The 23,334-nt window shown below is 38.0% G+C and overlaps 1 protein-coding gene across 2 annotated transcripts; it reads left to right on the top strand.

Moving 5' to 3' along the window:
* Positions 1-10,271: 10,271 nt before the first annotated feature.
* LOC135163290 (uncharacterized) lies at positions 10,272-20,146 on the top strand. 2 transcript variants are annotated; one of them, XM_064122595.1, is made up of 13 exons: positions 10,272-10,586; positions 11,552-11,673; positions 11,762-11,925; positions 14,365-14,645; positions 14,727-15,212; positions 15,286-15,396; positions 15,589-15,786; positions 15,854-16,091; positions 16,159-16,306; positions 16,677-16,947; positions 17,035-17,281; positions 18,690-18,893; positions 19,358-20,146. In XM_064122595.1, exons 1-13 carry the CDS (start codon positions 10,542-10,544, stop codon positions 19,690-19,692), a joined length of 2,850 nt encoding a protein of 949 aa, XP_063978665.1. In that variant the 5' UTR covers positions 10,272-10,541; the 3' UTR covers positions 19,693-20,146. The 2 variants fall into 2 exon arrangements, with proteins under 2 accessions (XP_063978665.1, XP_063978666.1); XM_064122596.1 differs by lacking the exons at positions 10,272-10,586; positions 11,552-11,673; positions 11,762-11,925 and adding an exon at positions 13,724-13,870.
* Positions 20,147-23,334: the final 3,188 nt, after the last annotated feature.

The following is a 23,334-nucleotide window of genomic DNA, read 5'->3' as shown; positions in this document are numbered from 1 at the left end:
GGGTAATTTCATGAAACTACCGTGCATTTAACCAACGTCACGAGCGACGGGATTGTTTAACTGATAGATCTGTTATGGGTTGTTTTATTATTTTTTTTCCGCGGTTTCTAAAGGGGAGATGAAGGGTGAGAGAATTTTTAATTTGAAGATAATTTGGGTGTTGGGGGGTGTCGAGGGAAGGTTGAGTTTGGGAAAGGGAGGAAATAATTTTTTTTGTAAGTTTGGAGTTGTTGGTTGTAGGACAAATGTATTTTTTTTAATGAAAAATTGAAAATTTTGTGTGTGTTTCGTAGTCTGCCAGTCAAAAGAATAGTTAATAGAAAATACGGAACAGTTGAGTACTTTCCGATACTTTTTTTGAAGATTTTGAATTTTTCCTGAAACTTCACTGAAAAAGTGCGTCATTGTTCCGTCATTTTTACCCAATATTGTTACGAGTGACAGACTGCGGAACAGACATGTTATTTTTTGAGGATTTTTCTGTGGGTGTATAGTTTTTTTCTCCAGAAAATACTATTTAGAATTTAGAAGGTAATTGAAGCTCTAGGTGTAGGTAACACCGGGGATTTAAACCCAAGTGCGATACGTGTCAGACGAGTAAGTATTCAATATCGCCCCTAAGATTCGACAGCAGTGAATGATTAAACCTGCTCTAAGCTATCCAACCAGCTAGTAATCCATTTATGCTAATCTCTAATCAAGATATTATTTATACTTGCTAAGATTCTGTTTCCAATGACTTAAAACTCCAGGGAAATCGTTGCATCATCTTTCAAATAATTAAATAATTGTCATTACCATTTGATACCTGCAATAATTCCCATGGAATACTCCAGAAATACATTTTATTCATTTTTAATTATACGTTGAAGGTGATTCGAGTAAATGGAATTTTCACCTGTATAATACAGCATAAAATACAATAACCATAAAATAATCAAATAAAACCAATCAACAAAATACAAGTCAATAAATAATCGACATCGATCCCAACTCTATAACATAAATAAAAATAAAATTTTCTCTGTCCGCACTAATCTATTTCCCTAAGATTTTCCCTGTGCGAAAACTAGAACATTTCTCAACAATTTCCTGTCTATATACCCCTTCGAATCCCGCCCCAACTTACCGTCCCACCAATCGAACAGCTATTTTATTCGTCAGTTCGCTAAGTGGTTGAAAACTCCTCCATCTCCAACCCCTAAAAGACTTTCCTTGTAATATCCCCAAATACCCCCCATTCCCCAATTTTTATCATTCACCTCTAACTCCCTCCACCCCCCCCCCTCATCCACTACCTGATGAAATTTGTTGTTGGTTAGCACTTGTGAAAGCTTTTATTGTTCTCCAGAAAGTTAGATATGCTAAAATACTGTCTCCTCTCCCTGTTATATCCATTCCAGGAATATGTAAATCCAGCTGAATGGAAAGCGAGGGATTATGAAAATCTCGATCGACTCATTCGGCTGGCAACAGTGAAGGGATGTGCGGGGGTTGCTAAATTGCGTAGCCCACAGTACAGGGCAAATGAGAGAATCTCGCAAGAGAAAAGCACATCGAGCAAGAACTGAGGAGAGGGGGAGAAAACGTAATCACGCATCGGTGAATTGTTTCCGCCATCGATGTTAAGGGTCAAAGGGGTGCATTGGACCCTCTCTCCCCTTCTCGAGACCTTTATCTACGAGACAACGTCGATATGGCCGTTGACTATAGACTCTAGCGGGGGTGAGGGGTGGGGGGTGGGGATCAGTCGTTGATATATCGAAGAAAAGTTGGCGTGATTGGTAGGCAGAGGGGGTTACCGAGAAAGATGAAGAGTGTGATGAGAGGGAATGGAAGAAATGAGGGGTGAGGGTGTGAGGGGGTGCGAGTAAAACAGCGAGTAGAGCTGCGTCGTTTTTCCCTGGATATTAAATATTAATCCTTCGAAATTACTAGCCCAGTAGCAATACTCCTCTCTCTCTCTTTTAGCCATCTTTCTTCTATCGTATCTGTACTTTACTTCTGTTTTGTTCCTGCCCCCCCCCCCAACCCCTCTCCATCGTTGATCTCCCGCGCAATATAACCCACCTCTCAACCCCGCAAAGACAAAATCAACTCTGTGAATGGTGAACAGAGTGAGTGTTCAGCACAGCTCTTTTCATTGGACTTTTATGGCTTGGTCTACAATACTAAATATGGCTGTCTTGGATGGATTTTTTTAAGAAAGAAGGGATCTGGAGGGAGAGGGTTACTGTCTCATTCCACTCACACTCTAAGCAACTGAGAGTAATCTAGACGGTGGATTAACCCCTCCGGCTCAAGATATCAGTTGGGGATTTAACGGTGTACCGCGTATTTCTTATTGTAACGGGGGATGAAAGGAGACAGATGCATTGTACTTCTACCACAACTGGTTAAGCAATCTTGTGGTTATTTTATTTTTTTATACACTTGCTTTTGAAATTTTTCGAGGGGGAGGGAGGCTTCTTCAGGGTGGCTTATTTTCAATTGAGTGCACTGAGAAATATGGGTATTTCCGAGTTGATAAATTATTGTTTGAAGAAGATATTTTAGGATTTTTTGTAGGAATCAACACGGAGAGAGAAATTCTTTAAAAATTTCCATTCCGATATTGATAAATCCAAGTCGAACTCATGAGAAACCAACGAGCCTATTATTTACCCATTGATTCCCCCAAATTATCAATTTATTATTCGCCCCGAGTGTGCAACGTGTGAGCGATGCGCTCGTTTATCCTCCGCCGTTGTATCGATTCGATGAAGTACAATGAAATGACGACCAGTTGATACGGTGTGTGGTACCACGAGAAAACGTGGGAAGGATGAGTCTCGCGAATAGCCCCCGAAGCATTTCAACGCACAATGATCAGTCAGTTCAGCGTCAAAGTGGCACGCGCACCAATATCCCGAAGGGGTGTACTCACGCGAACGAATTTTCCCATTGAAAAATCACGTACTGTTCAGACGAATGTTACGACGGATCATCTGGTGACAAGAGCACGTCATTGTCCAAAGGGGAAGCCACTGAAGTGCTCCATCAACAATCCAAATGTCTATTTACATTTGAGATTAAATTCTCGAAACGCGTTTATATACTGGATAATTTCTTCACAATTGATAAGTTAGAGCTCAATGAGTGATCGATAAATACTCAATGGAAATTGCCGATAAAGTGAAAGAGAGGGAGGACAAAAAAATTCAAGGGATTAAATGTACCGAGGATTCGAACAAAGATTTAAAAATCCAATAACTCGTTATCGGTTTATGCTATATATGAAAATGTAGTCCCGGATTTTCCCATTCGATTTTTTATCATCGTTTTCTCACAGTTGCGAGTCAGTTCCAATTGTTCTAGTTCGTTTTTTGTTGTTTTAGTTGGTTTTGTTTCATTATTCATTTTAGTTGTGTTACCCATTCTTTAACGAAGTGAATCTCGAATTTTTTGGTCCTAATAATTGGTTTTGGTTGTTATTTGAATTACATTCGAGTGGAGGAGGAGGGAATTGAGAGATTCTTGATTTATGAAGATAATTAATTAATTTTCGCGCCCTTACAACGAGCAATTGATTTCCATTTTTTATCATTTTTTTACAAGATTTGAAACTATTATTGCAGCGAACATGTTCATGAACTGTAATATAAAATTGGGCTCGTGATTTTCTAATTGCCATTCGTTAATGACAAATGTCCGTATGAATAATGAAAAATGCGGCTAATTGGTGTTCCAAATAATTATAGTTCCGTCGTTAAATATCATGGGCAAGCAAAAAATTAAATCTCATTTTTGTATCATTAAATACTCATGAACTTTGTATTTATTTTCGTAAATTTTTAATGTAGTCCATACCTTGCATTTGGTGTCGTATATTCATTCCGGAACCATTGAACTTTGATGTATATGTAGAAATTATATATATGAAATCGTTAATTACGCATTTATAATTTATTTTCTTTTCTCTCATAAGTAAGTCGTTGTATTTGTGCCTCAGCATTCAGTGATCTGAAACAATATATCATAAAACGGTTAAAAGTAGGAAAAATATTTTATACAAACAGCAAATGGCGGATATACAAAAAAAATGTCATTTCTCTTAAAGTTTATTTTATAATTTTTATGAAAATTATGTACGACAATGGAAAGGAAAAACCTTTTTTTAATATAAAATTTGCTTTTATCATAGAGTTAAATCATTTTATTTTCCAAGAAAAATGAAAATCACAGATTTTTAAAAATATTGTTTTCACATTCTTCTAGTAATTCTTTTGTTTGTTTAACTATAATCTAAATTGTCAAACTTTACACTTTAAAATGAAACTCAATTTTTTTGTTGTTTTGTGTTGTGTGATAAACGTGGTTTTATCAATACTCTGATAGATAAACACATTGGTGAGGGGTGGGGAGGGTCGTAGGTCACGCGTGAAGCTCAAGTGGACCGAGGACATTGTGCTTTCTCCAGCGATATCATGAAGGCAGAGAAAAAACTGAAGAATGATAGATATTCCTCTTGGAATGTAACACAAAAAACATTTTTCCATGTCTACAAGTTAATGACATATTCTCGTATTTATTATGAGGCAATTTAATGAGGCTAATCGTGTTTCTCTCAACATTCGATCATAATTATGTTATTAATTATGTTATTAAAAATGGGAAATAGAAAAAAAATTGACAACTCATTTGGGCCTCATCTGGGATTTTCCCCCTTCTCTCCTAATTCTTCTATATGGAGTCAAATTCTGGTCCCTATAAATATTATTATACTGACAAGAGTCCAATTATATATTTCTCGACGCTACAGTAATACCAATTTTTCCTCTACTCGTTCCATTTCCCTCTGGAACGAGTTAATTCCAATTCACACCGAATAACGGTGTGAATTAAGACTAAAAATTCACTCTGGATTTTTGACTGTCCAGCAAAAGCGATCAGGGGATTTTTTCAACTCCACTCAACGTCATTTATTCACTCTTTCCGCGCAGCAGTTTATCCCCTGCAACTGGAAATATTTGATCCTCTTTCCACTTTTCAGATGTATTTTTCCATTTTCCATTCCTTTGTGGAATTAAAACATTGGCGGCCTCACTACCGCCCATTACAACGCGCTCAACTATATGGACCAAACATTTAAAAAATCGGAATATTATATTTCGATGAATTTACCAACGAAAAAAAAAACTGAAAATAAATCGTGAATTGTGAGTCAGCGTTATAGGCAAAAAACCCTGGGGAGCACTTGTTCAACTGCATTTTTTTCATTTCGCAGAAGTATATTTTTTTTACATTATCGCTGTTGCCATAGCCATATTTTCCATATTTTTTCTCCCTCGACTGTTCGATTCATTCATATCAACAGCACGGAGAGAAAGGTTGCGGCAAAATTATCCGGAAAATCTCTCTGAATTCAACTGTTCACGGGATAATCATGACCCAAATGGGAATCCAATAATAAAGACAATATTTTTCTTCCTGGAAATTCAATAGAATTCGCGTTCATAGCGTAATAATTTTTTCGAAATAAAAAAGGAAAGCCGATATTTTCCTTCATTTATTTTCGCCCTCGACGGTATGATTGGATCACAGCAATTTCAATATGATAACTGTTGAGGAAAAATTATACAGAAAATCGTCGCTGTCTATAGTTGCAATAATATATATTTTTGCAGCTATTTAACCCCTTCACAGGTGAGAACATATTCAGTAAAAATTACGGAACTCGCACTTCCTGTACCGATCACAGAATCAAATGGGGAATTTTATTTATGAATTACGATTTTCGGAATGACGAATTTCCTACAAACGCACTTCACTCAGAAATTACGCAAAAGATACGTAATTTTTACTCCCCCCATACAGGTACAATAATCCATCAGGTTTGAAAGAGTAAATAAAAAATAAATTCCAAAAATATCGCCAAAAAAAGTATAAAACACGGACATTAATTTTTTCTGTGTCCAAAATAACGTTCGTCCTATATTTTGGGACTGAACTGAATTTAAAGTACATCTCTACGTGCTTTTCCCATTTTAAAATAAATATCAGTTCTCCAGTAAATACAACATTTCCCGTGTAATAAATTATCCGAAATAAACCAAAAAAATTCATCCTTTGTTTCCCATTTCGTTTTCATTCGTGAATTAAAAACCCTCCGAAAATGCATTACACAACACATTTACCCCCACGTCAGGCTAATATTCACAAAATTTTTCTCTCCGCATATCATCAAATAACCAGAAGGGAAATAAAATTACCACCGGATGCTGTGGACATTGAATCGCATGTTCAGACGGACACACATTGCAACACACGTTTCACTGACTTTTCATAATAACAATAATGTTGAATGAAAGGGGAGAGGAAGAGGGGTGAATAAAAAAAGTGAATCCAGAATGTATCAAATTGGAGAGGTATCGGGGATTAAGGTTCCCCATGGCTATACGTGTGGTTCACCAGACTAAAACTTATGTATTCGGGATATTCTCCAGCACATGCCGTTTGCGTTCACCATTGTTGTGCAAATCCAACAAAAACTAACCCTCTTAATCTAACTGAATGGTGTAGGAAGGAGGACAGTAGTGGTGGAGAGGGGTGAGGATAGAGGGGTGGAGATGAGCCGGCACTTGAGAGAAACCAAAGCCAACCCCTCCGAAAACATCGTACAATTAATTTATATACGTAGATCCAAAGTACTTGTTCAGTTTCCAGCCATTGTGAGTACAAACCATCCGCACTGTGAACCCCCTTCACCCCCTCAACCCCCGAAACATAGGTGTATGTGTCGAGTACACTGCCTAACATATCGCCCTGTGATAATCTGGGGGATATGTTCCTTCCCCTTCCAGACAGTGGAGCAACAATCTCGGATTTAGAAATGTGAGGGATTTTTTTTAAGGGATTTTTTGACAAGGTGGCGGGATTAACGTGGGGCGAACAGATGCCGTAGCGCTGGGGTCACCGGGTGGGACAAATGTCGTGGCAATTATTTTTGGAATATTTATTTGCCCGGTGTGGGGATACGAGTTTGTGAAAAAATTGTCAATAAAAAATTTTGATAAACCGTTTAGATGGATAAACGGGTATTATCTGATTTTTTGAGGGGTTTGTATATGGATTTTCGATTAAACTGGATATTGAAAAATAACATTCAAATCGGTGGATTATATCGCGCTTTCGCTCTGCGGAATTCAACAAATTTACAACAAGCCACTTATTTTCTATTTTTTAGTTAATTCCACAGTTGTAATTATGGTAATTGTGGCCGGAAAGCGCGACCTAGAGAATATGTTTAATATTTCGATAAAAGTAGAAGCTATTGCGTTCCTAATTCCTATTGAAGGGAGGAAACGAACCCCATAGCGGCACTTTAAGTGACTCTTGGAGATCCTCATTACCGATTATGTCGGAGACAATTTTTTAAACGTTCAGACACTCAATCAGATCCATCGAAAAACTTGATACTAACTAATAAATTAAAGGAGTCCTCTGTTTTATCCACCTGTGGATCTGTGGATCCTTCATTTCTGAAATCGGGGAACTCCCTAACGGTTCTATTCAGGTTTGAATTGCGTCAATCATATCGTTCTAGAATTTATTCATATTAATTTTAACTTTGAGTGAACTCCCAGGAAATCAATACTACGATTTATTCCGACACATACGGGGAGGGGGGGGGAGAAGATGCGGTAATTTCCATTGAGGAATGTACACTAACGATAACTCAATTGAAGAACGTTCAGGAGGATCAAGATAATGTGAAAATATAGATTAAAATACTGGGGTATACAATACCTCTTCCTCTCGTAGCTCGACTACATCCCTCTCACCACCACAAACAACGAATGCGGTAACCCGAATTACAAAATCGGTCGATACCCACAGCGAGAGCCGATGTGGCCAGTTTCTAGTAACAAACGCTGACTTTCGAAATACAGAGGACAACCGGGCATTGTTAGTGCACGATACCATGGGGATTCATCCAGAGGTAAACATTCAAACGCTTCTCCCCTCACCATCCCCCCGATTCTTCCGGAGGATCCACGACACAGTTTCATTTCCGGAATGCCACAGGAATTGTGGAAATGCCGATTTCCAAAGTCGATACTCATAGTTTTGAGTATGTGTTTGGTATACCCAGGTTATCAATGATGTTAAGCCCTCGTTTGCGTCGTCACGTTGAATGTTTATTTATTATGAAATTGTTGATGAGATAGAGAGAGAGAGAGGGAAGGATGTCAGTGGAATAGTGTGTGGAACACGCAAACGGTCATCGACAGAAGCCTCGCTCTCATCGAGTTGATGCCTATTATTGTAAACACGAGCTCCACCGACACCTGCGGCATCATATGACGCCGTTAGCGAGTTGGCGGGTAAAGGGGGTTGGGGTGGGAGGGATACATCTGTAGGGTGAGTATTTACTCCTGGTTTCACAAATGTAGGGCACTCGGGTGTCCTCCGAATGGTGATATTCAGTGCTGTAAATTCTAGATTGAAGTGGGTAATAAATAGGGAGACAATAATTAAATAAATATCGATAGGAAATTACTGGAAAGTAGGGAAGTGTAAGGTGGCAGGGTGGTACCAGGGATCGTCCCGGAAGGCTCACGATGGTCTGGGAAATTCCGGAGTTGACAGAAAACTTGAAAATTGGGTGAACTCGGACTAGTGAACTCGGAGATTTCTGGATTTTTTTTCTGTTTTTAAAATGTTCTCTAGAACAAAACGTGAATCACAAATTATTAGATGTTCATTAGTTATTGCGGTTTTCTAGCCGCAGATGGTGTTGATGAATGCAATAGTAATAAATTGAGTCACAACGTAAGTTAATTATTAATTAATTGTTGAGTTTGAACCGAAAAATTTTTACGAAATTGAGATTCTTTACAATAAAATTTCAAAATATGATATTGCAAAAAAAATTTACAACATAACCATCATATTCAGAATACCGACAGGTTACGATTCTTTTTTTTTCAATATCGAAGGAACCGTCTTGAAATACGGAGCGGTAACCCCTATTTGGCCTGTGCATCGCGTGCTAGAAGCTCACGTTTCATTATTTATTATCTCATAAAGCATGTAGTACCACTAGTTAAATTTTTTTCAATAGCCCGGGAATATTATGAACATTATCAAGGAAAGGCATGGGGACAAGTATTAAAAAAATCTGTTTTCTATTTCTAGAGATATACTTTAACCTATCGATTTTCACAAATGTAGGGCACTCGGATATTACTGCACTACTGCCGATGTACACTGCTGTAAATTTTTTACCGAAATAGTTACAACATTAACAAAGTTGTACATGAATTTTTAATGAATCGATCATACAGAGTATCTGCTATCTAATATTCCCAGATTAACCTACAATTTCAATTTGATCGATAACAATTTTACGAAATTTTCGATGTTTCCTATGAGAATAGAAAATTCCCCTGAGACCTACGATTTTTTCAAAAATAATTTCACTTCAAAACTCCATATTGGATAATCAAAATCCATCGAATTTTTCATTCCCATAAATAACTAAATAACCGGATGGAAAAACATCAATAAAAATCCTGCAATATCATCTTAACCGCAGTAATTCTTACCGATGTATATAATTACCCCAGCATTAATTAACATATAATTCCATTATTTTTCCCGTCACCCTGAATCTTGCGTCACAACGAAAGATCAATTTTCGGATATTCAGCAATGCACGCATGTTCATGTAACGTCAGTGCAAAAATCCATATCTCTCTCCACAACCCTCTACATTATAGCACCCTCCACCCCCGTCCAACAGTTGCGTCTGCCCAGCACACACGCACAAAACTGTTTTGCACCATTGGAGAGTACAAACAGCATTCCACAGGCCATTCTCCTGGGCTATTTGTCGAGGAGTTTCAGGAATATGTATTATTGTGGGGGAAATAGGGTGGGCCATTTAACAGTGCGTCAACTCATTGTTCATTGAATCTCATCAGCCTTTCACATTTTGGCTTGTCCCTGCGGCAATGATGAGTATAAGTGGTGGCGGAGAGGGGAAGGGGAGGGGGAGAGAGGTGGTGGCATAATATGTATCACTGGGTAACATATGGTCAAGAGGGCAAACGTCTCTATTATGTACCTAATAAATGGTCCCACGTATTCAACGCAGTTAATCCTGAGTATCGATAGCGCAGGGGGGGGGGGAGGAGGAAGAGGGTGGTGGGGCGGGGTACAAAGGTGGAGAGCGAGGATTTCGAGAGCAATAAAAATATGTGCAGTTGCAGCCGTTGCGTTGGGTAAAGGATTCATTTGAATATCGATTTTGAAATTCAATCGGTGAATATGTGACCACGACCCAGATTCTGAAGCAACACCTTTGACTCCTCTCTGCAACGTAAAATTGTACTTCGATCGTCGTAAAAAGATTGAACAAAAAAGAAATTGGAAAAAATAGTTTTATCTGAATGCAGGTGTCGACGTGTCGCGATTCGAGTTGCAGTGGCCCAGATTGAGTGGAAACGGCTCGAGCGTGACGAGAGGTTTATAGGGTTTTTTAACGATCTTGTTAGATGAGTGATCGAAGTGGAAGTGGGGGATTAATGATAGGATCGTTGGTGAGGAAATAATCAATCGATTTTTTCGGTTTTTTTTCAGTCTAGGGAAGAATTGAAAAGGATCGTTTATTATCGGTATTTATTTCTTTTTTGGGTTTTCCACTGGTTTTCTCTTGTCCACGTCAGATGTGGAATAAAATGAATGGAATGTTTGGTGTTGAGGGGTTATATAGGGTAAATGGGTGGGTACACAAATTAGTTGAAAGATTTCGCGGAAATTCTGAGTGACATTTTTACAGAAATTTTGAGGGAATTTTTCTTTGAGTATCCATACGTTGTGGAAAAAATTGCCCTTTGGATAATTTCATCGGAGAAATTATAACAATAATGTGATGATATTAATGATACTTGCAATCCGATTACATGATGAATCGCCAAATTGTTTTTTTCCCTCTTCCGGCGATTGGAAATTCAATACCACTTTAAATTCTCCAAAATAATTGCAAAGGGAATTAAGCAGATGAGTATGTGCCATTATGAGTCAGTGATGTGGAAAATTTTATTCGGAATTGTCAAAGGATGAACTTGGGAACGTGGAAAATGATGAGTTTTTACGATCGACAAATTGCTCATTATTTTCCAATATTCCTGCTACCTTTGAATTTATCATTAATAGAATTATCTGTTGTCATTTGCATTACGGAATTCATCACACAATAACGGAGCGATTCGGAGAGAAATGCAAATTGTGAAACAGAGGAAATTAATTTTTGATTTTATCGCATTTACTGGCATTTGTTTCTTTTGAGGAAAAAATGTTCATCACTTGTTTATAAATTGATAAACTCCTCGAAATTGCTTTTAAAATTGTGTCATTTACAACGATTCCCCTTGTTAATCATTTAATTCAATTCATTGATCAACATCAGGATCTCTTGATGATAAACGAGTTATATATGTCACGTTTTCATATTGAGATGGAACATTGAGATGGACATTTAAAAACTCATTGCAATTTCCAGTAGAACATTAATATTCACGAGGCCCTCACAGCAGTGAAAAACACCCCTCAATGGGCCTCATTCTCCAAATCCACAAAACATTTGTTATTATCAAAAACATCTAATGGAATTCAAGACTCAGCGAGGTACCACTTTGAATGATTTGATTTCCATAACTACAATAACAGCCCTAACACTCCCCAACGGAACACCCAAAATTCAGTATATTTTCAGGACCTTTTATGAAGATCCTTGGGAGGGTGGACGCCATTTTGAATGGTTCAGTCACCATAAGGCCCCGAGGCACATCCGGGGGTTGAAGGATGGAATTTTCCAAGGTCTCCTTCACTTTCTCACCCTTTACGTTCAACATCTCACTGATAACATACAAAATAAAGGTATTACACCCCCTAGACAGTATTTCTCTCCGTGCGGACTTAATATTTCGTAACTGACCAAGCGGAATTTAAAAAATTGCTACTCCCTCCATGTGATCGATTTAATAACAGTCAGATGCTGCACCAGAGCCCAAGCCTAATTGATATCACTGTGTCATGCAGACACCATCAATGCATTCATGAATCTCCCATTGGACACAGACAGATATACGCAAGAGGGATACTCTCCCGCAATAAGATTATGGTAATCGACTATCCGACTTGGAAACCCCCATCAGGCATATTAATTACGGGTGTATGCATTCACAACCCCTCTCGTCTCCATCCCTCACCCCCTGTCTACCCGTACCACATCCACCCCCGACCGTTGAAATTTGCCTTTGATGCGAATGCCGCAGCCTCGCAAGAGGTAATACAATTCACGCCAGTGTCTAATCTCAAATGGGATTGGCTGATGACGCAAGGGACACAGCAAATGGACTTTATCCATTGAGCGAAAATGTCGTCATGGGAAATGTATCATCCCTATGTCGATTTTCATGGATTTTCATTCTGGACTTTGTACCCACCGCTTCGATTCGCACAAAATGGGATGTGTGGACAAATCCACTGAGAATTCTGGTAATTTCATGTCACCAAGTGGATTTCCAGTCATTTCTATATTCTATGTTTCGAGCCCATCAGTCGATTCCATCAGTCGAAGGGGGAGCTGTTTCGGAAGTTCATGGATGAATGATAAGGCAACTGCGGTTATTTCTGATCCTGAGGAATTTCTGTTGTTTGTCAATTTTTGTTTCACTTGAATAAATATTCTTTGTGAGTTTTTTGTGTTACTCATGCTTTTGTTATAGTGCATTTGTCACCAAGAAAACATTTCCTGGGAAATAAAGAAAAAAAATTATTTATTTCTTTTTGTAAAGAAGAGATTTTTGAATTTACATTTTCATTAGATTTAAAGGATCGATTATTGGAGGGGAATTGCTACAAAATAAAATAAAAAATGAATAAGAAAATCGTGAGGATCATATTCAATTAATATTTTATAAAATATATCTTATGTAAAAGATGCAATGTATATTATGTGAAATTCAAAAAAATCGGTTTTGCATTGATTTATAAGTACAGCTTTCATGGCATCCCAAAATATGACGATTCAATTCCGGCGATGCCCTTGCGAGAGAAAAGATATTTTTTATCTACAAGTAATTATTCGAGTGGACGGTAGAGCGTGAACTGATGGCACGTACTTGATAAGAACAGTTTAATACTCCCATTGTATATCTTATCAAACGTACATAAATGTGACGTTTTTTTTCTGTTTCACGACATTCAGCCGCCTTTCATGCTTCCATAACCAACACAATTCGTTGATGAATGAATGCAGAATATTAAGCTGAGTTGTATCTTTTGCATCATTGCAACATGCTCCACAGTCTTAACATCGTCGGCTGAGTTCAACTTCACGGCATAATAATGTATCTAGACAATTTAATGAGTTCTGCTAAATAATAATTATATATACAGCTATTTTGCTAATAATTCATTTAACTAAATTTGCATGACTTGTCACATTGGCGGCACTTATGACATAAAATCCATGAATTGCTTTGTCTTCAATATTTACAAAATAAAAAACTATTCTCATATTTACCGAACCCAACTTTCTATCCTCTGGATCTAAATTTTCATAATGGAGTAGATAATATAGCTAACGGACCTCAATCTGAATGTATTTTTAATCTCTGAAATCGAGATTATGGATCCCATTGATAATGTATAATGTCCCAATAGTAAATACACTGATACGTTATCATCATATAAAAGAATTTGTTCTCTGTGGAAACGTATTAGAGTTCCAAAAACTACGACAACATGAGGTGGTCAATTCTCCTCAGCCTATTACTGGCAATTCAAACAGAATTCCGTGTGTTTGCTAAAAAAGGAGGTGAGAGAAAGTCAATAGATATATCATTCTTTTTTTTTCCTTTTTATTTTTCAAACATTGAACGCCATTCCTTTCCGTGTAACTCCATTGTTCTCGTGGGGTGAATTCATCCCTCCTATTTTTACCCATTCCCGATGAAAACCAGAACGGAAGAACCCTGTGCAACCCTTTCCGGCTTTTCATCCATACATTCCCCTCCCCTCCCATTCACCATTCGAAACGTCGTCGATGTCCACCATAGGAAGATACACGCCCGTCGCTTGTTCAAGTTTTTCATTGCCCCCGAGTGAAGTGTTATCCTCTTTCCCTCCATTCACCTTTACCCCCTCTCCACCCCTTGTTCCATGGACAATTCAATTGACCATTCATTCATTGAACGAGGTTTGATCACTTTGACATTATGAAGACGTTGAGTTTTTCCCAACGTCCTTTGTCTGCTGAACATGCTCGAAACGATTAAGTGCATCAGTTCATGGAACTAACAAATATTTCAGAAGTGAAAGTTGGAGGTGTCTTTACATTCCTGGATGACTTTACCACGACGAATATCACTCAGTGTCGTGTCAAACACGATTACGCAGTTTACAATCTTCACCCAGAATCACAACAACCGCGGATACGCCATCTCGAAGGCAATAATTGCTCATTCCAGCTGACCGATATTGGAATTCAAGATGATGGCAAGTGGGAACTCTGGACGTATGACTCAGGTCAAGAGTATCCATCGGGCACTCATAATGTGACCGAATATTATCTGAAAGTGGTGGAGCTCGAAGTGAGTGATTGTGCTTCTGAAATCGTGAAGACACTGATCAGCACTCATTGATTTTGTCATTAAGATTGTATATTTCTCCAGGAACCTGATCAATCTTCAGCTGAAAAAATATCCCCTGCTGAACATCCAACAGTACCTTCAACGGAAACCATTAGTACATCGACAATAAAATTGACAACTGCACCAACGACGACATTGAGCTCTACAGGAACAACAAAGTCAACTTTCGTATGGCAACCAGTAACATCTCCAACGATAGAAGTGGAAAAGATTGATGGTCATATTGGAACAGATGTAACCTTGTCCTTGAATACATATGGATACGCCCGAAGATGCACCGTACTGCACAATAATATTCTATACGAGATTCATCCAAAGATAAATTTGACACATGCAAGATTTGAAGGAACATCCCGTTGCAGATTCCAGCTGATCGGCATCAACTGGGAGCATGCTGGCAACTGGACATTGACAGGTTATTATCCAGAATCAGAAATAGGATATACTGATGATATCTCTGAGACATTAGTTCCACATTCTAATATTTACGAGATCACTGCTGTTGAGGTACGTCAAAAGGAATAAGTCTTTCTACTTCTTCTTTCTACTTCCAATACTTCTAGACCATTGAATTTTGCAGAGAGTCGCTCTACAGCCAGCTTCAAGGGTCTCCATAAACTCCGGTTATGTCACATTCTACCTTCCCAAGACATTCGAGGACCCAACATCTTGTAGGATCCAAAATAATCAGGTATTTTTATTTTTGGAAGTGAAGTTGAAATGTTCTCTGCTGCTTATTTGCATCATTGGTTTCAGCATTCTGCCCAAAAAGCCCAAAATTATATTTGGATAACTACCAATTATTGGGTGCACGTGCATGCGGATGAACATATGATGGAGATTCTATGAAAATAAGTAATCACCAATCAATTCTCTTACGCAGGACGAGGTGATTGAGCTTTCTGGAACGAAAGCGAATTCCAGTGATGGCATTGAGCTCTACAAAACTTGTGGTGTGAGAATGCGTTACAATAAACAACGCGAAGGTTCGTGGACTCTAACCCAGTCAAGAGGGGACTCTCAGGAAATTGTTGGCTCTTTTTCAATCGAAGATGCCACAGATGACGAATTTCGGGAGACCGTAAGTATATCATGCAATCACGTACTATTCACATCCTTCTAATTTTAATTATGACTTGATTTCGCAGCAGCATCATCTATTTTGGAAACGCGGTGCCTCAGAATCGCTGCACCTAAGTCCTCATTTGCATCCAATAACTTATTGTGACATCGTCAGGCCGGACGGTGTTGTCATTCCATTGACAGATAAGCAGTGTAAATATGAACTGAATGTGACCGACAAACATGCTGGTATTTGGAAAGGACGATATGGAGTTTATCACAGCATGAAGCTTCTTGAAGTAGACTACATCGTTGAAGTATGGGGTAAGATACCAAGATTGTCTGAGATAAAAAATAAGGAGATAAATCAATCAATGTTCTGACGATTTAGATCCTGAATCTGTCGAGGTGTCTGTAACCACTGATGGAAACCGAATCAATATGTTATGCAGAACTGGAGTCGAGTCTCTTAGAAACTGCATATTCCAGTCACCAAATGGAACCATTTTCTCCCTTCAAGGTGCAATGGGAGATGGCCAGTAAGTGTCTTAATTTGGCGCCATAGCTTATTGCATGCGATTCCCTTGAGGTCGTCAACAATAACTTTTCACAATATACGACAGATTTGAACCGAATCATAAGGTTTCTCTCTAGAGCCCTCAGCATCAACGATTGAACCTACAGTTTAGTCACGCAATCCATTAAAAGTCCTCAGATATAAAAAATCTATTCAATAATCAATTTAATCTTCCTGATTTATAAGAAAATGGCATTACTTCAGGTCCTGTGCTTGCAGCGCAAGCTCACATCCTGAAAAGATGTCTTCATCGCTCAGCATATAATGCAGTATTTTAATAACTAGTGGATCTCAATGCTAATTACATTAATTATAAAATTGATGATCCTTAGATATGAATATTATGGAAGTGGCTTCTTCTCCACTCGTTATGACGCATTACCAAAAAGAGCAGAATGTGGTCTTGTGATTCGTGAGCCATCATTTAACGACTACGGAGTATGGAAATGTTCCATGAGAAAGAAACCCGAAAATGCAATGACAAAATTGAAGGATGAAACCATTCATGGCCTCATCGACGTTCCAAATCCTAAACAAAAGGCTCTCACCGGTGATATAGTTTCGTCGCCTGCTGTTTATGTGAAACGTGGTGATCCATTCACGGTAACTATCGTTCGAATGTCATGAAACACTACAATTCACATTTAACTATTATGATCGATAAATCGATTACAACTCTTTTCCATCCAGATTCGTTGCAGTACCAACGCCCCATTGAACTTCTGCTGGTTGCGAAGTCCCAATGGCACCATGTACTCAGTGACTAAAAACGGAAGTGGTAAAAATCTTTTAAGTTACAATGGTGAAGGTTTGTCGATGGGTGTTTGTGGTGCATTGGTGGAAAATGCTGACGACATGGACAATGGCGATTGGCGCTGTCAGATGGGTGTTATTGGTGCTGCGGAAGTAAAGTCGATAGTTCCGGTTACGGTCACTGGTTTGTATGCACAACTTCCGTATGACGAATGAGCCAATTTAACGATAAAATCGGAACAGCTCAATCCAGTTTTCCAATAACGAGTGTTTTCCTGCATAAATCTTCCAGGAGTCTTGTTTTACTTCCGGATGGAACATTGTAAAAGGTCGCAATCAAATTTTTAATTTTTTTTTGCTTCATCAATCCATTGTGATCCAAAAGATCTGAAAATTTAATTGTCAGAGCGTATCCGTAGGTTCCTCAAATGTGGACCTTATGGAGCTTTAATAATCACCATTGATAGACATTTAACTCAATTATCCAATTTTCATACTCTGGGAGCTCTTCAACAATCGTTTTTGATAACAGAAATGTTCTCGATGGAATAATGGATTGAAAAGTTTGTTGCGATATTTTTTTAGATCAGTACTATGATGAAGGCTAGCATTAATTATGTCAATTTAACTGAAAATTAATGACGATTATATATCTTTGCGATATCTTCATATATTACCCTCAGGGTGAATTTAATTTTTCTGGAAAGATTTTACCGAAGGTCAGTGACAGTCATCACGTTGCTGTATCTCAAAATGGAGGAAAACCTTCCATTTCTTAAAAACCCAAAGAATGAATATATTGATATCTTGAGCTGTTCACTTGTCGCTACTAAATTGAAGTTAAAAAAAGATTATGATAGCTCTCTTTGCTGATTCGATTTTTATGACCATAATTATTTATTTATTTTCATATGAACATATAACTGATATTTTTCTAGCAACTCTAGAAGAGCTGAGAAGATATAGAATGATAAAAAACACGCTCAGTGCTATTTAAGAAGATGAATAATAAGACTAATAATATTTCACTAATGAGACGGAAATTTTAAAAGACTGGGTTGCAAATAAAAGTAGTTGACGCTAATAAAATCAGATAATTAATGAATAATGTGAATCAATGTGACAGAAGGAACTGATGCGTTAAATAGGAATTTGAAATGAAGCTGCTAATGTATTAGCACAACTAACTGGAATATATGCAATACAAGAGCAATTTCCACTTGTTTATCTTCCTTTGTTTCCATCCGTTCCAATTCTTCGCATTGAATCGTCATCATTAATTGCGCTGAGCAATTCATCTGACATCAGCGTCTGATCCAGTGAATTTGACTCTAAATTTGTTCGAGTGTTTCGTGCTTAATTGCGAAACCAATATAGTCGTACTGAATTATTGAATCAAATAGCTGAGCAGTCAACCGTTGATCCCGTAATTACACACGCTGTTAATCTTAATGAGTCTCTTACTGTAAACTTCGATGGTTACTTAAATGATTCGGTAAAACATTTAGGAGAGAGTCCTCGATGTAAACGTTTCTCATTAATACTTCATCCTTGTCAAGTCCCTTCTGATTGTTCTGGATTTTTTAATTTAGAATCGGCGCTCATTCCAAGGTCTGAGAGTATTTCCGTTCATCCGGGAAAACCAACAGTCCTCAGTTGCCGTACTTTACCATCGAGCGAAGCAACGATCGATTACTGCCGATGGGTCCGTCCAAATGGAGACGGAATTAATCGTGATACTTTGTCACGTTATGTATCACAATATGATAACACCACCTGTACATTGAGGGTCAATGGTAATAACAATGAGACTGGCATTAATTCTAGTATTAAATTTCGCTGATTTGTTGAATATTATCGATTTCTTTTTGAAAACCGAATGCACAAATCTTGAAAATAATTCAAAAAACGTCAGTTCGCCGAACTTGAATTTTAATAAAGTTACTGGGAAAACCCAGTAACTTTATTAAAATTCAGGTTTTCACTTCTGGAAATGGCATCATTGTCTTCTATAATTATTTTCATCAATTAATTTGCGATAATACAGCCACCTGACCTAACTGACTTTTCTAATTGCAGACAAAATAATTCTTGAATTATGATGAAACCGAATTTCCGACAAGGACTTAAGATGCTCACACATCAGACATTGGGTTTCATCAAAATCAAAAAATTATTTTGCCTCTAATTAGTAAAATCCATTTGACGACGAAACGACTCTGTGAGACAGGCCTTAAACTGAGTGGTTTTGTGTTAATAGCTGTCTCTGATGATGATCTTGGGACCTGGATGTGCTTCGCTCGTCTGACGACAGCCTCAGACCAGGAGGTTTTCAGCAGCATCAACTTGACCACTGAGATAGCTGAATCGGCATCCGTTGGAAATACAGCGCTTCATGTAGTGGCCATTGTTCTTCTGATCACTACGCTAATTTGTACTGCCTTCATGATTGTATCCTTGTATCGGAAAAGAAATCGTCGTTCTCCAGCACCAGCTGCGGTCTACGAGGGCGACGAGTATTCTCAATATAATCAGGCTAAGGTCTTGCCGTACTTCAACAACCTTAAGAACTCCGAGAAGTCTTTCAAACAATAACTGCATTAAAATTGAAAAGTCAATGGCAGACTGTTGAAAACAAAGTGGAATTAAGTGAAAGAAATGGTAACACTTATTGACTGACTGAACAGTCAACAAACTTTCAATTTTTTTAGCAGCAGAACAGCAAGAATTCATCAACACATGTGAATTTGCAATGAATCCAGTGACTTTTCAATGATCAAATGAATATTGAAGATGTGGTTCTCCTGAATTTTTAATTAATTAAAAATTTAACGGAATCTTCAATGGGTCCATAAGTTATTAGGTCAAGTTTTACCAATATTGTGGATCCTTTTTTCTTGATCCTCAGGAAACAATAAATGTGCAATCTTCCAGTCGCTGCATATTACGCAACAAAATACATATTTTTAAAAAATTTCTTCCTACAATGGAATTTAATAATGTAACGTAACAAAAAGAGGACAAATGAATAAACTATTTTAACAATTTATTCAATTCCATTCACTAGATTGTAACCCTCAAGTATCCACGAATTTTTTCAGCACTACCAATTGTTTAAGGCTACAAAATTTTATCGTTAAACCCCAGAAATCATTTTTCACCACTCCACGACCTCAAGACGAGCCCTCCAGCCCTACAAATAAATCCTCCCAATTCCCTAGAATCAAATATTCTAAATGGTCTCCCCGAAATTCATGAAATATCTCTACGACTTAATAACGGGTTGAGACCGGCATTTATCAAAATCTATCTCCCCCTCTCCTCCCCCTACCCACCCTCCCCCATAACTTCTCAGCTGAATGTCGCTGATGACTCACTATTAGGTACGAATTACTCTAATACACTCAGGGGCGTCGATTCGTCCACCGTGATTTATCCCCAACTTTCGAAAAAAAAAAAATTTTCATCCCTCCCACTTCACCCTAACTCGTCCATTGTAATGCTAGTAAAACCCGTTGGTATGAAAGCGCGCACGTTTTGAATTATGCACCATAAATAACAGGCAAATGGTTTTAACGCAAAAGGGTCGAGAGAGACTTTAAGTGTAAATGGAGGTCTCGTGCGGGGAGCATTTTCGCGAGTGTAATTTAGTGATATTGTGCGTGTGCGGTATTTTTTAAACTCTCTTACGCTCATGAGGTGAATTGTCGAGGGTTGCGGAGCGGGAGGGAGGGGGGAGTTAAACAAAAAGTGAGTTGAAGCTTCAACGATCGATAATAATTGTCATGCATGGGAAGGGAGAAGAGATTTTTAACGCAAATTGTGGTGGTGATTATTATTGACAGGTTGACGCCGTATTGCGAGGTCGAGAAGGTCGAGATTGTAATCTGGGGCAGGTATTTTTGGGAGGGAGGTTGTCCTAGTATAAAATGAATGGATATCAATGCTATTGATACATCGAGAGTCTGTTATGATTGTTCGTCATTGGTTTAGTCATCTGAGGCGGGTAATTTGAATTTTAAACTCATTTCATTTGGAAATTTTTCAAGTAATCGATTAGTTATTAATTTATAAACTGTATTTGCGTTTTGACGAAGGGGTCAACCACAAGGTCATGCAAAGAACCATTTGTTTTTCCATGTTAGGGCCGCACTGTCCTCCCATTGGAATTCAAAACTACCCCATCAGATTCAGCATTTGCTAACAGTATTTTAGTTACCTCAAGTGGTTGGCGGGATAGAGCCACAATACGACGAGAGACTATTATTTTAATTGTTGCCGACCTTATGTTTCGTTGGCCGTTCGTCGGAGCCCCTTAATTACATCTCTGGGCAACGGATGAACATCAGAACACAGCAAACTCCGCAGAATGAATTCCCGCGGACTTACTTCGGCCACACACACACACATACACGAAGACCGAAAAAGCCTTCCCTTTCACTTTATCATCTTCATCCGAAACCTTTAAACTTCACGCTAATTTCATTTCACTCATTCCTCTCCGCACTTCGTAATCCCCTCGGTGGAATCTCGATTTTTTTTTCTCTCCGTCTGATTTATTTCATTTATTTTCACTGTCTTCGCACATTGTTGCCAGCGGCTGTTGTTCATCTGGTTTTCAGGTTTCCATTTCATTCATACTCCAGTGGTTTGTGGCTTTACTATTGAATCAATCTATTTTTCATTGAACTTTGAATTTTCATTGTTTAATTAACACAATTTTATTTGTTCCAATATTTCCTTGTTACGATGAACTGTTTTGAATTTTTTAGTTAATTCTTGGGATTTATCTGGAGGATTAATTACATTTTTCAATTAAAAATTTAATTAATTCTTTGCATTTTAGACAAATAATACAAATGTTAAAGTTAAAAATAAATTTATAAAAATTTTCAAGCTATGTAAACTATTTCAAGTATTCCTCTGTTTCTTACTTTGTTTTATAAAAAAATACCAAACATTTCCCTAAAAAAAAATTCCCAATTTCAATGATGTCTTCAGCCACCAGTTAATCTTCAATACCCTCATACCACAATTATTTTTTCCCTTCAGTTTTTTAAATCTCCTCAGTTAGTTTTTGTCTTTGCTTTTCATCAGTTAATTTGCCACACGAAAATCAAATTATTTTCCTCACTTCCGTCATCTCGTCGTGGTTGCGTCATACTTCGACTGTTGACCGGTAAAAAAAACTCAAACAATGTGTAAAAATAAAAGTTTGGACACGTAATTTGATCACGAGAGCGTGGATATATCGAACGTCTAGCGGAGCGTGTTTATGGGTCTCTTTTTTTGGCGGGCGCGAGTAAGAGGGGTTCGAGGGGCAGGAGGAGAAGGAGGAGGGGGATGAGTATATGTAGGTGTGGGAAATGTGAACAGGTACAGCAGTTTGTGCAAACAATTTTCATACGCTCCGTCACACCTTACTTCATTTGATCAACGCGCAGAGGGGCTCCAGGCATTGCCCAAACATTTTTTTTCGATCCTTCGTTCACTTCACTTTGAACAGTGTGAGGTTTTATTTTTGTTTGGCGGCTTTTTTTTTTCTTTTCGAACACTGGAGGATGTGAAAAGCGCGTCGGTTGATGCCATTTTACTAACGTCAAAGAGACCCCGTGATGATATTTTAGTTTCGCCTGTTGCGTTAAATGTCTTGGTCTATTTTTATTTCTGGAATAAAGAGAGCGGTCAATTAATTGAATTGAATTGAATTAGTCCGAATGTGGAGCTGGGGATAATTGAAAAAGTTTCTGGGTTTGGGAATTGGGATTTTTGGGGAATTTTAATTGCAATGGCGGCGGGGAAAAATGATTTTCAAGTGGAAAAATAATTTATTGGAAATAGTGGAGGGCGAATTTGTTTCGAATTTAATTTCCGGGTACATTATATTAACTTTGGCATGTCGTGACCTAGTCTTTGTCGATAACGTGGATAGTACATTATTAACAGAGGAATCCATTTGGCTGTTCTGTAGGTGAAAGGGGGAACATGTGCAGAAGAAAATTTTTTATGAAAATTACTCAACCGTTAAATAAAAAATTGATAGAAATATTTTTAAAATGTTTATCTAAGTCTGCTTATTTTATTGGGTCTTCCTTCATTTTTTACTGTGCCATCGCAATTTTTCGGTAGCTCATTGGCGTTGGGCTTCGTCATGGGAAATGTTGCATGAGAGTTTGAATTTTTAGAAAAAAATTTTAAAAAATTTTTAATAAACAGTTGGTCGCGAACAGGGCACGT

The sequence above is a fragment of the Diachasmimorpha longicaudata genome, chromosome 6, assembly GCF_034640455.1.
Source record: "Diachasmimorpha longicaudata isolate KC_UGA_2023 chromosome 6, iyDiaLong2, whole genome shotgun sequence".
NCBI lineage: Eukaryota > Metazoa > Arthropoda > Insecta > Hymenoptera > Braconidae > Diachasmimorpha > Diachasmimorpha longicaudata.
Note: the sequence above shows the minus strand (reverse complement) of the source record. Positions and strands in the feature narration are given on the sequence as shown.